Genomic DNA, 15567 nt, shown 5'->3' with positions numbered 1-15567 from the left:
TTTCTTTTCAGCACATTCAACTACACCATGCAACTAAATTTTTTTGCTCATTAGTGCTGTTTATTAAGGCCAGCATCATTTCTACTATTTTGAAAAATCCCTAACCTTAAGAATGATTTCTAAAGGATCATGTGACATTGAAAACTGGAGTAATGATGCTGAAAAACTCAGCTTTGATCACAGGAATAAATCACATTTTCAAATATATTAAAATAGAAAACAGTTATTTTAAATGAATAATATTTCACTAATATTTTACAGTATTTTATTTATTTTTTTTATAAATGCAGCCTTGGTGAGAATAATTGGTGAAAATTCTTTCAAAAACATAAAAAATCTTGCAGACCCCAAACTTTTGAACATTAATGTATAACTAGTGGATTTACGCATTATTACAACCAGCTAAAGTGTTTAACAGAAGCCCCTCTGTACGGAGAGAGTCTAGATTGTGTCTGTCGGCCTGATCTGTTCCAGACTGGCCCCTCTGCTTTGGCTTCTGACATAAACCTCTGTGACCACACGCTTCAATGGCTCTTTGTTTCAGATCTCTCACTCAGCATCATTTATCCAAGCTCAAAAGAGCCCTTGTCCGTGTCTGAGGCCAGAAACAGATGGTTCTGAACTACTAGATGCAGATGCACGTCTCCGCTGGATCCATTTAACTAGAATTTGACGAGATTACTAAGAAAGGATAATGCTTCATGGCTCTCATCACAGTTAGATATTGCTGATAGATGTCCTTCACAGTTGGATGTAGTGGTTTGCATGCTTGCTTTGAAGTGATACAGTTCCCAATCTAATTCCCACATCTTCTCATCGTCTGCCTTTTCTCTCTACTGCATCTCTAAATTAAAGTGGCAGAGAAGCCAAAAGGCCACTGGTTCTCATTCACTAAGCATACGTACAAACAAATTTGTGCGTGAAATGTGCGTACGAACGATTTTAAGAACTTCGTAAAAAAAATTATTCTAAATTTACTAAAAAAATATAGGAACAACTGAAACCACACGTAAGCAAAAAGCACTTACTCTGTATGGCTTTATAATCATGTTAAGAAGTGATATTTCATCCTAACATGACTATAATTATATTGAAGTATTGCATTAATTGTATTATATAATCCATATATAAAATTATATAATAAAATGATTAAATAATTAAATCTAATTTCATCTTAAATACATTCCATCATATATAATTAAAGAGTAAGAAAAGCTGTGTTATAGCTTCATCTGCGAGGTTTCTCTGAATAACACAGATGTACGCGTATGTCCAGCTGGCTAATGAGAGGTCTGTATAAAAGGTGTTTATTGTGAGAACTGGTGAGAATGGCACACTTGCCATTGCTGGAGGATCGGGCGAGAGTGTGTCTGCAAACAGCGGCAAGTTTGACGAGCCCGACGAAAGGCTGTAAGGAAAGCGTGTGCGGAGTACTCCGAATTCACTAAGATCAGAATGATGTGAAGAACAAATTCATGTGTGTACGAACGTGTTGTGAATTAGCTGGAGATTTTTCGTGAGAAGTTCTCCTTTGTGTACAAATACTAAATAATCCACACAATTATTAGTGAATGAGACCCATTGTCATTTAGCTTTTGGTGTAAATATGTAAATTGTTTATTAGTGGTGCAAGCTAAAACAAACCACTATAGACTTAATGCGCCAGAGAAAAAAGGACACAGCATCTTTCAAATTTTGTCTTTGAACTTCCGTTTTTGCGGTAGCTCTTTATATTTCTGTGGCATCGTTGTTGAAGAGTAATTAGCTGGTGAAGTGGATTTACTTATTATAGAGTTCTCTATTCTCCCTTAGGGATTTAAAACAAAAAATTGGCTTTGTTAAAGCGTTATAGGACATGAACCAAGCCAATCAGTTATGAGGTGAATCATAACATCACAAACTTTAATTTGAAGCAAGAAAGTATTTTAAAATCGGACAAAAAATAAAAAAATACAAGACTGTGTAGTAGGTGAGTAGTTGGGAGTAGGTGGAGGTAAAGATAGGCGTGCTTTGCTTCTTGTGACGCTGTGATTGGTGGTATTTTCTGTACAGCATCATGGGTAATGTAGTTTTTCACCACAAATTCTTCTGTTAAGCAGGATTATTTAAAAAATAAGTTATATTAAAATAATGCAGACTGATGGCTTCAACAGAAGCAAATGTGACCCATGCTGGCAAAATCAGAATTCACACATGGGCTGATTACGAGCTACAGGCAAAACAAGTGAAATGTTTCGAACTTTAGGTTTTCACAAAAATGAGTTCAAGCCATCGTCTAGTGATCCCAATGCTCCAAATAGCAATTAAGCATCTAAAAGTATCTATATTTGTATGTTTTCTGAGATGTGTACTTTCCTAAATCATGAAAAATTGCAGTTCTCTACTCTCTTCTCGCAGCATTCCAACTTTGTGAATATTCATAGCGAATTCTAGATGGCATGAGTCTGAACCAATGAAATGTGATTTTCAAAGCCATGCTGATGTAAACAAAACTAGCTTGTTGCTAACCAGTCGCAATAACACCTTTGGTGATGAGTCAAAACCCCCCGCGCGGCGGCGCATTGTGGTATCATGGAAGCATCCATCCTCTGAAAACACGAAAAGTCATTTTCAAGCTTTTATTTAAATTTTTCATCAATATATCCCTGTTTTGTAATGGATATGAATGATAGTGAGAGTACTCAGTAGGTGGCTAATGCTTTAAATGCACTGCGTTCGGCGAATCTTGTCGGAGCATTTGACATGGAACATTTTGCTCAACTTAATGACTACTTCAGTGATAATGTGCCACCACCAAAACAAGGTGATTGTGGACATTAATGTAGCAAATCTTGAACAATGGTTGGGCATGGACACAATATGAAACTGTCACGACTGTATTAAAATGAACCTTGCTAGCTGTGCAAACAAGCGATTAGAAACCACCTAGAACACACTAGACTTGTATCAGCAAGTTTTGCACTGGCAAACATAATAATAATAATAATTCATTGCATTTATATAGCGCTTTTCTCGACACTCAAAGCGCTTTACATAGAAGGGGGGAATCTCCTCAACCACCACCAATGTGCAGCATCCACTTGGATGATGCGACGGCAGCCATATTGCGCCAGAACGCCCACCACACACCAGCTTACTGGTGGAGAGGAGACAGAGCGATGAAACCAATCAGTATATGGGGATGATTAGGAGGCCATGATGGACAGAGGCCAAGGGGCAAATTTGGCCAGGACACCGGGGTTACACCCCTACTCTTTCGAAAGACATCCTGGGATTTTTAATGACCACAGAGAGTCAGGACCTCGGTTTAACTTCTCATCCGAAGGACGGTGCTCTTTGGCAGTATAGAGTCCCCATCACTATACTGGGGCGTTAGGACCCACACAGACCACAGGGTGAGCGCCCCCTGCTGGCCTCACTAACACCTCTTCCAGCAGCAACCTGGTTTTCTCAGGAGGTCTCCCATCCAGGTACTAACCAGGCTCAGCCCTGCTTAGCTTCAGTGGGCAACCGGTCTTGGGCTACAGGGTGACATGGCTGCTGGTTATCATCGTTAACATCTCTCACATCTTCTTAAGAAAATGTAAAAATAGGAGTTTGAATATATTTAATGCCTACAACAGCCAAAAATGCAGAAAGGTAAGATGCTAAGTATGATTATATGATCATTTATTATAGTATATTTCCTTAACTGTATGTCACTGTCAGCTATGACCAAGCGATTGGAAGTGCTGGAGAACCAGTTGCTCACAAGAAAATGAAAGAGCACGTCACACAACCGTATGGAGGAGGAAGGGGCCCGCTGGGGGTCAAGGGTCCTACAATCAAAAGATCTACAGGTGTAGATGTCTAAGGCATGAGGCCAAATAATTCTGCTGCCATGTTTGGACATGGCTAATATTGTTCTCTATTTATACATGATCTGTATTGTATGGTTTATAGAGAGGTATGTATTTATGGCAAATTTTATATTAGCATTTATACACTAAAAAGGGAAATTAAGTGTTTGGTACCACTCTGAAATATTGTCATCATTATCATGTTTGCATCTGTTTTTTTATCGGCACCAAATTTGTGTGGATCTATAAAACCTTCCTTTTATGCACATATATATTACAAAAAAATAATTAGTTACAAATGACACTCTTAGAATCATTAGTTTACAGACAAAATACTGATACCAAAAGAGAGAGACACAATGAGGCAAATGAAGCACTCCATATTACCAAAGCTGTTTCCCATCAATGTTGTGCCTGAATATTTGAAATATTCAGAGGAATATGTCTGATATTTGTTAATTGTTTAACTGGACTGCAAACAGATTTTTGGACTCAAGAATGGCCTGAATGGTTTGTTAACACTAAAATGAGATTTGTGTAAACAGGGTAGTGTGTACAAGTGCCCCTTAAGATTGCAGTTTTTTTATTTTTATTATTATTGTTATTATTGAAATGTAATTTACACATACAGAATCCAGATAAGATACCTCAGTTTTTATGTTTTCAAGACATTTGCAAAAAGGCCCCATTATAAGGCTCTTACATGTGAATTCTTCTATGTTTTTGGATATTTCCTAATAACACTCTTTTTTAAAACAATTAAAGTGTGTCTGTATTCTTTCACATTGGGAAATAAAAAAGGTATAATGATGTATTTAGATAGAACCAGTTTCATAACTTAATTGATATATATATATATATATATATATATACATATATATATATATACATATATATATAAATGTTACATATAATACCCTGGTTATATCAGGGGATGTCAAAAGATGTCAAATGTTTCAATAGAAGCAACCAAATCAAACCACTTTCACAAATACATTTTGAAACTTCACAAACACAGCACCACTCTACTTTTTTTATTTCTATAAGTACAGACCGTCTTTTTTCAGAAATATTTTTCTTGTAAAGTAAACGTGTGTTATCTATCTTTAAAATAATTGTCACTTGGTTTGACATGTTATGTAGCATTAAAGTGTTTTTAAGCGTGGCTTCATTGTCAAAATAGTTTAGGACACTAAGTATTAAATACGATAAAGTTTATTATTACTTGAATATGACATGCATCCTCAATTGTTTTTCAGACTTGCTGATTGATCAACATTTACATCAGACCCTTAGCATTAACATTTCAAAACAGGATCTCTCTTGATGCCAACAGACCTTTAAACGTCTAAAACAATCTCTCTTATTATGTTCCATGATCTTTTCTGCATCTCCCCATAGACGTGCTAATCACTCCCAGGAATACAAGCTTCAGAACAACAAGTGTTCCTGACTGCTTTGACCTTCTACCTGCGGAACTCAAGGGTGTGAGACGCTGGAGTCTCTCCTGCCATCGCTCTTGCTCAGACTAGACTCAGTGGAGGTTGTGAAATGTCAGAGATTCCCGCTAGTCTCAGTGGAAGCGCTAATTACCCCAAACACACGGCAGCTCAGATGCTCAAAGGACAAATGTCTTGTTATCCCAACAATGCTCCCTTTTGTGAATGATTGGCTTTTTTAGGAACACAAACACATGCTGAGGGAAAGGTCAAAGTTTTCCAGAAAGGATTGAGTTAATTGTTTGTTTGTTTTTGAACAGCCGTGTGATATGAAGATGATGTGAAGACAAGGTGATGCAACTTTACAGCCTTATTGGGATATTCACTAATATTTATTTAACTGATGATAAGACTGTATCACAATCATGGATTTGGCTAAACCTGTCAAAGCCAAAAACTAAATAAATCCAATGATATTTCATATATCATTTATATCATTCAAATTTGCTGAATTGTTGCTCAAGAAACGTTTCTTTGAAGACAACTGCATAATTACTAAGGATGTTCTTTGTTGCATTAATTGTTTATTTTAATTATGATTTTTTTTTTCAGTAGTGATAAAAGATAGTAGAAACTATTCCAGAGGTTACATTGATTTTAAGTTGAGGTGTTTTTATCTATAAAAACTACAATAAGATAAAGGTTTAAATGTCATGGTGATCTGGATGTTAGACTCTAAAAATGCTGGGTTGTTTCAACCCATATTTGGGTCAAATATGGACAAACCCAACTGCTGGTTTAAATTAACCTTTTAACATATTTAATTCAAAGCACCAGTTGGGTTTGTCCATATCTGACCTAAACATGAGTTAAAACAACCCAGCATTTCTAGAGTGTAAAATCACACCCTAAATTGTTAAAAATGAATTTTAAAGATCTGAGGAAATAAAGATATTTAAGGTCTTTATCATGGTGCTTTCTTTGCCACATCAAATTGACTTTTATTTTATTATTTTTCATATGGCCAAAGGATATTTGCAGCATATTGTGACAAAAGGAGCTTGAGTATTAGGTTTTTCTAGGCCTCACTGAGCTGATGGTGACTGTACTATACAGATTGAATCAGAATCGAAGAGTAGGCTGGTTTCCAGTTTAGAATCCTACATTAATCAATATATAAGAATGATATATACAAATGTATGAATATTGAAAACCCATTTGTACAGACAGGCTGCAAATTCAAAAGTGCACTGAGATGAAAATGTGCATGCCACATCACTACATTAAACAAAATAAAACTTTAAAATGTGAAATATGATATTCAATGTTTGCATTTGAAAACCTTTGAAACCTTGATAAAGAGTGTGATCATTATTCTCTATAATTAGAGACTTATTGTCGCATTTTATTTTCACTGTATGTTGCTTGCAAACATTGGTCTTTAGCAGAATATAAAGCTACTTTTGAATGGCTGTCAGTGGAGAAAGATATTTTTTGGCAGCACAATGGTGCAATCACAGAACTTCCTGGAAGAAGAAAAAATGGGCAAAATTTGCACCTTTAGGGGTACAACAGCTTATCACTGGGACAGGCTACCTTATGTAGCCCTAAAAGGTGCATTTGAGTAGTAATATGTACCCTTAAGGTACCCTTAAGACAAGCTGAGAGTGTAACCAAAACTTGACTTCATGTTTTCAAGTCAAAAGTTTCAAGAGGTCATGCCATTTTGCTTTAAAATAAATATTTGCTTTACTCTTCTGACGTCACATGAGGTTAGTCATGCGCAGACACCAACCTTTATTACTAAGAGGAGCATCACATGATATAAAAGGAGATTTTTCGCCAGACTCTTTTATAACAGGCTGGGAAGTCTGCAGAGGTATTAATGTAAAAACATCTTAACTTTATATGACTCTTTGATCAAATTAAAGTTAATTTGCTGATGCAATTGAATTTTACATTGAGAATAACATTGTTCTATATAGACATTCTAGTAATCTTGATGCACAATGTTTAACCTTTCATGTTCTCTTTTTTTTTCCAGAAAGTTATCTTATTAGAAGATGAATGTTTCACTGGTGGGTAACATCACCCAACCCACAATTCTGCGGGACAGCTTTAGCACAGCAGTGGCTAAGAATGTGATAGTGGTTAGTTTGTGCATCTCCATCAACTACATCAACGGCACGCTCATCCACACCTTCATCAAGCATGAGATCTTTAACGGAAACCCTCGGTACATTCTCTTCATTCATATGGTGTTCAACGATACGATTCAGCTGATTATTACAGTCCTTCTTCATGTGTTGAGCTACATTGTGTTTAGTATCAATGTCTCTTTCTGCTGTGTTCTATTGATGACCGCTATATTCACAACGCTCAACACACCACTGAACCTGGCCGCCATGGCTATAGAGCGCTACATCGCTATCTGCAACCCTTTGCGTCATGCTCAGATCTGTACCGTATCTAAAACATACATCCTTATCAGCCTAATCTGTAGCCTGAATGCCATCCAGGCTCTACCAGACCTGTTCGTCCTGTTGGCTACACAACCACGAACCTTCTTCTACAGCAATGTCTTCTGCTTCAGAGATTATGTGTTCAATAACCCATATATGATAGAGAAGAGAAATGTTGTGTATATTATTTACCTGGCATTTGTTGGGCTGACTATAGTGTATACTTACATAAAGATCATGTTTGTTGCAAAGTCCACAAGCTTGGATGCTGGCAAAGCTCGAAGTACCATCCTCCTACATGGGATCCAGCTTCTGATGTGCTTGCTAACTTTTGTCGGGCCCTTCCTGGACAAGCTGCTGACGGAAATGTTTCCGATGCTTATTCTGGAGATGAGATTTTTAAATTATGTAGTAATCCAGATAATGCCTAGGTTTGTCAGTCCTATTGTGTATGGGGTGAGAGATCAAACATTTTGTAAGTACCTGAAAAGATACTTACTGTGTACAATGTTTGAGATGAGGAGTACGATAAAAACTCTCCAACCCAAAAAGAATTTGGCCAAAGTTTCCGATAAATCTATATGAAGGTTAATTATATCACAATATTGTAAAGAAATCAACATTTTGAATGAATCTGACTTGTAGACATGTGTGAAAGAAATTAATAAATATATACTGGTCTACATATGCGGTGATTACTGATTAAAGCATATAACGTGAAATGCAAATGATAATTTGAGTGTATGCATGGCAGCTGTACGTGGCACTTTACAGACATAAAAAATGTCAATGGTAAAAGTCTCTTTATGAAAAAGAAAACAAACATATAATAAATGACTTAAATCTGCCGTTTCAACCTTTTCCATTTTCATAGCTTTTACATGGAAAACATCAGACTCAAGTATCCTTTTCACAACACAAAATAAGTGTTTCATCTATATAAATGTTTCATTCATGGTAACTGCCTTTCATAAAGCTCTTACTATAAAACTTTTTATTTGCATCTCTTCTCGTTCAGTTTAATACATTTGTCTAATATTTAATCCAACTGAACTTAATGGTTAATCAATGAATCATTTGGTACACCTATAGATTTCTATAGATATTGATTCTACAGACAATTTCCGTACAACTTGTTTACAATTTCCAATATGGATAACTAAATGTAATGAATTCTTTTTACATAAGTGATTTATAATAACCACCACTATGTTCAAAGTGTGCACACACGTGTGTTTGTTTGTTTGTGTGTGCGTGCGTGCGTGTGTGTGTGCGTGAGAGAGAGAGAGAGAGAGAGAGAGAGAGAGAGAGAGAGAGAGAGAGAGAGAGAGAGAGAGAGAGAGAGAGAGAGAGAGAGAGAGAGAAGAGAGAAATATTCAATTTGTGAACATAGAGATGAAGGGAGAGGAAACAGTCGATGACTGTAACATCAGATTGATCACAGATGCATCAAGGGAGACAAATACATCAAATACACCATTTTACATAACAGCATGTAGATATTCTGCATTACTGTAACTCACCCGTATAATGTTCAACTACAGTATAGATTCAGTCATATGCCACAGTGAGAACATGAACTGTATTGGCAGAAAACTCTGTTCTTGCACAAAACCTCATGGCAGTTTCATAACCTCATCACAACTTTTGATAACACACTAGATACTATTACAAACATTATGGATTCAGTTACATAAGTTAGGTAATGTAAGTGTATTTTCTAATGTGGCAACTGTAGCCTATATTACTGTAATTATTTCAGTAACAAGGGTGATTTGAAACATGTATCTTGCATTTTTTGCTGTTGAATGAACTGATTGTTAAAAGTACAAAATTGAAAGAGGATCATACTGTTGTGTTTCGGTGATTAAACCCAATTTTCTCATTACATATTACAATAATTATGTGTTTGGAACAATGATTATGTGGACTGAAATGTGTATGACTGTAATGAAAGCAGGGATCAGGTTTTGAAAGAGTGACTAGCTGTGTTACAAGTGTGATCAGTTTAGATTTTTGTACTAAGAGTTTTGAAAATGTACCCCTTACTTGTGAAAATAGTACCAAAGCAAATAAAAAACGTACTCGGTTACTAATGTAACCTCGGTTCCCTGAGAGTAACGGGAACGAGTATTGCTAGACGCTATGGGAAAACTCTTTTTCTCAACAATATTGAAGCCTTTATTTAAAAATGCAGTGCAGCAAGCACAGTGCAGAGCTGTATAACATGCTGATTGGCTGGGCTGCGGGAACTGCATGAACCTATGGCGAAGCGGCGAGGACGCACAAACCTTTCAGGACGCTTCCCGCCTCGCGTGTGCCGAAACCTGCAAAAATGGGCATGGCTGCTGACTATACATGCAGCCCATTAAGCCATAGGAATCAGGTTAAATCGACTGAAGCGACATTACCTGAACGTGAAGCTTAAAGGGATACTCCACCGAAAAATGAAAATTCTGTCATCATATACTCACCCTCATGTTGTTTCAAACCTGTATGAATTTCTTTCTTCTGTTGAACAGAAAGGAAGATATCTAGAAGAATGTGAGTAACCAGACAGTTTTGGATACCATTGACTTCCATTTACATTTACATTTACATTTATTCATTTAGCTGACGCTTTTAATCCAAAGCGACTTACAATTGCTATATATGTCAGAGGTCGCACGCCTCTGGAGCAACTAGGGGTTAAGTGTCTTGCTCAGGGACACATTGGTGTCTCACAGTGGATTCGAACCCGGGTCTCTCACACCAAAGGCATGTGTCTTATCCACTGCGCCACTACCACCCCTATAGTATATTTTTTTCCTACTATGGAAGTCAATGGTATCTGGTTACTCACATTCTTCTAGATATCTTCCTTTCTGTTCAGCAGAAGAAAGAAATTCATACAGGTTTGAGTATATGATGACAGAATTTTCATTTTTCGGTGGAGTATCCCTTTAATAGGACGGCCGTCTATGCAATACTCGTTCCCGTTACTCTCAGGGAACCGAGGTTAAGTTAGTAACCAAGTACATTCCCTTTTGAGAATGGTTCACTCGTATTGTGTCTGCTAGACGCTATGGGAACCCATTTCAAAATGCCGTGCTATTAGCTGACGAATTCGCTCTGAACTACCGCCTGGAGCGGTGAAGCCCAAGGCTTATAGTAGAACTAAAAGTCAAAATCCAACGGGGACCGGACCAATGTCGGAGCCCGGAAAAGGATACCTAGAGGTTTAGATAGAAAGGACTCATGCCTGCAGAGCCGGCACTTCCAAGTTATAAAATCTTACAAATGTGGACGGTGAAGACCAACCGGCTGCCGCACAAATGTCTTCAATTGGTACACCACTGATCCATTCCCATGAAGAGGCCATGACCCTTGTGGAATGGGCTCTGATGCCTATGGGGTATTGAAGGCCCATTGAGGCGTAGGCTAAAGAGATAGCATCCACTATCCATCGTGACAATCTTCGTGACTGGGAGCCCTTTGGTGTGGCCGCCGAAGCATACAAAGAGCTGTTCCAACTGTCTGAATGGGGCAGAACCCTCTAAATAAACCTTGAGAGCCCTAACAAGTCAGAGTAGACTTGATTCTCTATTGTCTTCCGATAGGGGAAGGGCCGACAGCGAAATGACCTGGGCTCTGAACGGAGTCGAGAGCACCTTGGGTACATAGCCATGTCTTGGTTTGAGGACGACTTTGGAGTCGAGGTGGGTTAAGCCTCCTGGCCCCTTTGAGGAAGCGCACGATCAGGTCGTTCCAAGGATTGGCCGGCCACAGGAGCATGGATGGCTGCTATGGCCGCCACGTATACTTTGAGCGTGGAGGGGGTTCGACCCGAGTCCAGCAGCTCTTGAAGAAAAGAAAGTACCAGTGGTACTTCACAAGAGTAGGGGTCTAGGTTCCGAGCTGTACACCTGCTGGTGAACACTGACCACTTAAGGGTGTAGAGGTGTCTCGTTGACGGAGCCCTAGCTTCGGTGATAGTGCTTAGGACTCTGTCTGGGAGGTCCCTGGATACCCGTTGAGGAGCGATATACGAAGGGCCCACAAGTCGGGACGGGGGTGCCAGACTGTCCTGTTCGCCTGCGTGAGGAGGTCCTTCCTCAGTGGTATAGGCCAGGGAGATGTCTCTAGCAGCTGTATCAACTCGGGGATCCATGTTTGGGTGCGCCAGAGAGGGGCTATTAAGAGGACTGCACAATTGTTCTCCCTGATCCGTTCGATGACCTGAGGGAGCATCGAGACCGGAGGGAATGCGTAAAGAGGACGGCTGGGCCATTCATGGGCCAGCGCATCCCTGTTCTTTGAAAAGAATGTTGGGCAGTGAGAGTTGTCTTCTGTGGCGAAGAGGTCTACCTCTGCCGTCCCGAAGACACTCCAAATTAAATGAACTTTCTGAGGGTGAAGAGACCATTCAGACTCGGGGCTTCAGCCAGCGCTGAAGGGGACGCATATGCAGTAGGCCTAATTGGAGTACTGACGATGCGGAGGCCATAAGGCCCAGTGCCCTTTGAAATGTTCTGAGGGGCAGGTAAAAGCCCGCTTTGAACGAAGCAGCTAGCTGTTGAATGGAGAGAGCGCTGGTCTGGCATGAGCCAAGCTCTCATCTGAACAGAGTCGATAACTGTTCCCAGGAAGGTTATACACTGGCTGGGGGACAGTACACTCTTGGAGAAGTTGATCCTGAACCGCAAGGAATTCTAGATGGCTGAGGAGCCAGGATCTGTGGGTTTGTAACTCGGCTAAAGAGATAGCGTCCACTATCCATCGTGACGATCTTCGTGACCGGGAACCCTTTGGTGCGGCCGCCGAAACATACAAAGAGCTGTCCCGACTGTCTGAACGGGGCAGACCCCTCTAAATAAACTCTGAGAGCCCAAACAAGGCAGAGTAGACTCGATTCTCTATCGTCTTCCGATGCTCCCTTTTGTGAATGATTGGCTTTTTTAGGAACACAAACACATATTGAGGGAAAGGTCAAAGTTTTCCAGAAAGGATTGAGTTAATTGTTTGTTTGTTTTTGAACAGCCGTGTGATATGAAGATGATGTGAAGACAATGTGATGCAACTTTACAGCCTTATTGGGATATTCACTAATATTTATTTAACTGATGATAAGACTATATCACAATCATGGATTTGGCTAAACCTGTCAAAGCCAAAAACAAAATAAATCCAATGATATTTCATATATCATTTATATCATTCAAATTTGCTGAATTGATGCTCAAGAAACGTTTCTTTGAAGACAACTACAATGCATAATTACTAAGGATGTTCTTTGTTGCATTAATTGTTTATTTTAATTATGATTTTTTTTTTTTTTTTTAGTAGTGATAAAAGATAGTAGAAACTATTCCAGAGGTTACATTGATTTTAAGTTGAGGTGTTTTTATCTATAAAAACTACAATAAGATAAAGGTTTAAATGTCATGGTGATCTGGATGTTAGACTCTAAAAATGCTGGGTTGTTTCAACCCATATTTGGGTCAAATATGGACAAACCCAACTGCTGGTTTAAATTAACCTTTTAAAATGTTTAATTTAAACCAACAGTTGGGTTTGGCCATATTTGACCCAAACATGGGATAAAACAACCAAGCATTTCTAGAGTGTAATATCACACCCTAAATTGTTAAAAATGCATTTTAAAGATCTGAGGAAATAAAGATATTTAAGGTCTTTATCATGGTGCTTTCTTTGCCACATCAAATTGACTTTTTCTTTATTATTTTTCATATGGCCAAAGGATATTTGCAGCATATTGTGACAAAAGGAGCTTGAGTATTAGGTTTTTCTAGGCCTCACTGAGCTGATGGTGACTGTACTATACAGATTGAATCAGAATCGAAGAGTAGGCTGGTTTCCAGTTTAGAATCCTACATTAATCAATATATAAGAATGATATATACAAATTTATGAATATTGAAAACCCATTTGCACAGACAGGCAAAGATGAAAATGTGCATGCCATATCACTACATTAAACAAAATAAAACTTTAAAATGTGAAATATGATATTCAATGTTTGCATTTGAAAACCTTTGAAACCTTGATAAAGAGTGTGATCATTATTCTCTATAATTAGAGACTTACACTCACCTAAAGGATTATTAGGAACACCATACTAATACTGTGTTTGACCCCCTTTCGCCTTCAGAACTGCCTTAATTCTACGTGCCATTAGCCCCTTTCACACAGCGCTTTGAACCCGGGAAATTGCCGGCAAATTGCCAGAGCGCCTTCTGTGTGAACGCAAACTCGACCCGGGATTTATGCCGGGATCGATGCCGTGTTGGGGACCTAGTAACATTGCCGTGTTCAGTCCCGGAACGCGCGCTGTGTGAACAAAAGCCGTAATAATGCCGTGTCGTATGTGATGACGCTGAAGCCGGGCTCGTTCTCCAGCTGTGAAACGGTACGTAATGCGCAAGTTTATGATCGAATCAGAGAAAAAAAATGCACAAGCGTAGTTTCTCGAGTGAGAGATCGCAGCTCATAAGCAAACTTAAGACGCTGCTGAGATTACAAGTCACATCGATGTCACGTTTCTTTACGGCATTTTTACGGGTTGTGTGTGAACGCACTCTCTGATTCCGGAAAATCACTGGCAGTGTGAATGAACCAAAATCAGACGAACCCGGGTCAAATCCCGGGTCACTTTATCCGTGTATTTTCCGGAATCTCTGTGTGAAAGGGGCTATTGATTCAACAAGGTGCTGAAAGCATTCTTTAGAAATGTTGGCCCATATTGATAGGATAGCATCTTGCAGTTGATGGAGATTTGTGGGATGCACATCCAGGGCACGAAGCTCCCGTTCCACCACATCCCAAAGATGCTCTATTGGGTTGAGATCTGGTGACTGTGGGTGCCATTTTAGTACAGTGAACTCATTGTCATGTTCAAGAAACCAATTTGAAATGATTCGAGCTTTGTGACATAGTGCATTATCCTGCTGGAAGTAGCCATCAGAGGATGGGCACATGGTGGTCATAAAGGGATGGACATGGTCAGAAACAATGCACAGGTAGGCCGTGGCATTTAAACGATGCCCAATTGGCACTAAGGGGCCTAAAGTGTGCCAAGAAAACATCCCCCACACCATTACACCACCACCACCAGCCTGCACAGTGGTAACAAGGCATGATGGATCCATGTTCTCATTCTGTTTACGCCAAATTCTGACTCTACCATCTGAATGTCTCAACAGATATCGAGACTCATCAGACCAGGCAACATTTTTCCAGTCTTCAACTGTCCAATTTTGGTGAGCTCGTGCAAATTGTAGCCCTTTTTTTCCTATTTGTAGTGGAGATGAGTGGTACCCAGTGGGGTCTTCTGCTGTTGTAGCCCATCTGCCTCAAGGTTGTGCATGTTGTGGCTTCACAAATGCTTTGCTGCATACCTCGGTTGTAACGAGTGGTTATTTCAGTGAAAGTTGCTCTTCTATCAGCTTGAATCAGTCGGCCCATTCTCCTCTGACCTCTAGCATCAACAGGGCATTTTCGCCCACAGGACTGCCGCATACTGGATGTTTTTCCCTTTTCACACCATTCTTTGTAAACCCTAGAAATGGTTGCGCGTGAAAATCCCAGTAACTGAGCAGATTGTGAAATACTCAGACCGGCCCGTCTGGCACCAACAACCATGCCACGCTCAAAATTGCTTAAATCACCTTTCTTTCCCATTCTGACATTCAGTTTGGAGTTCAGGAGATTGTCTTGACCAGGACCACACCCCTAAATGCATTGAAGCAACTGCCATGTGATTGGTTGATTAGATAATTGCATTAATGAGAAATTGAACAGGTGTTCCTAATAATCCTTTATGTGAGT

General features: G+C 39.2%; 2 protein-coding genes and 2 long non-coding RNA genes across 8 annotated transcripts in view; 3 read left to right on the top strand and 1 right to left on the bottom strand.

The window, feature by feature from the left end:
* Nucleotides 1-4615, top strand: part of matn4 (matrilin 4) — a 24345-nt gene extending 19730 nt beyond the window's left edge. For 3 of the 4 annotated variants that reach the window (XM_082136372.1, XM_082136370.1, XM_082136371.1), the window contains one exon: nucleotides 3703-4615. In XM_082136372.1, the coding sequence (XP_081992498.1) occupies nucleotides 3703-3761 (59 nt within the window). In that variant the 3' untranslated portion in view covers nucleotides 3762-4615. The remainder of the gene's footprint in view (nucleotides 1-3702) is intronic. The other variant, XM_082136373.1, reaches the window with a different exon arrangement.
* LOC309474218 lies at nucleotides 3206-15424 on the bottom strand. Its single transcript, XR_014197254.1, has 2 exons — nucleotides 15298-15424; nucleotides 3206-3314 (listed from the first exon to the last, which is right to left on the bottom strand). It is a non-coding gene; the product is annotated as an uncharacterized lncRNA (long non-coding RNA).
* Nucleotides 6864-8588, top strand: LOC309474147 (odorant receptor 131-2-like). Of its 2 annotated transcripts, none has more exons than XM_082136524.1 (2): nucleotides 6864-7157; nucleotides 7323-8588. In XM_082136524.1, exon 2 carries the CDS (start codon nucleotides 7342-7344, stop codon nucleotides 8323-8325), a length of 984 nt encoding a protein of 327 aa, XP_081992650.1. In that variant the 5' UTR covers nucleotides 6864-7157; nucleotides 7323-7341; the 3' UTR covers nucleotides 8326-8588. The 2 variants fall into 2 exon arrangements, with proteins under 2 accessions (XP_081992650.1, XP_081992651.1); XM_082136525.1 differs by having other exon boundaries at nucleotides 7148-7165.
* The window catches only part of LOC309474207, a 111898-nt gene continuing 110189 nt past the window's right edge, over nucleotides 13859-15567 (top strand). The window contains exons 1-2 of the long non-coding RNA XR_014197243.1: nucleotides 13859-13908; nucleotides 14429-15567. This is a non-coding gene — a long non-coding RNA (uncharacterized lncRNA). The remainder of the gene's footprint in view (nucleotides 13909-14428) is intronic.

This window comes from Leuciscus leuciscus, assembly GCF_965113295.1.
Source record: "Leuciscus leuciscus genome assembly, chromosome: 14".
NCBI lineage: Eukaryota > Metazoa > Chordata > Actinopteri > Cypriniformes > Leuciscidae > Leuciscus > Leuciscus leuciscus.
The sequence above is the reverse complement of the archived record's forward strand: the minus strand, read 5'-3'. Positions and strand labels throughout refer to the sequence as shown.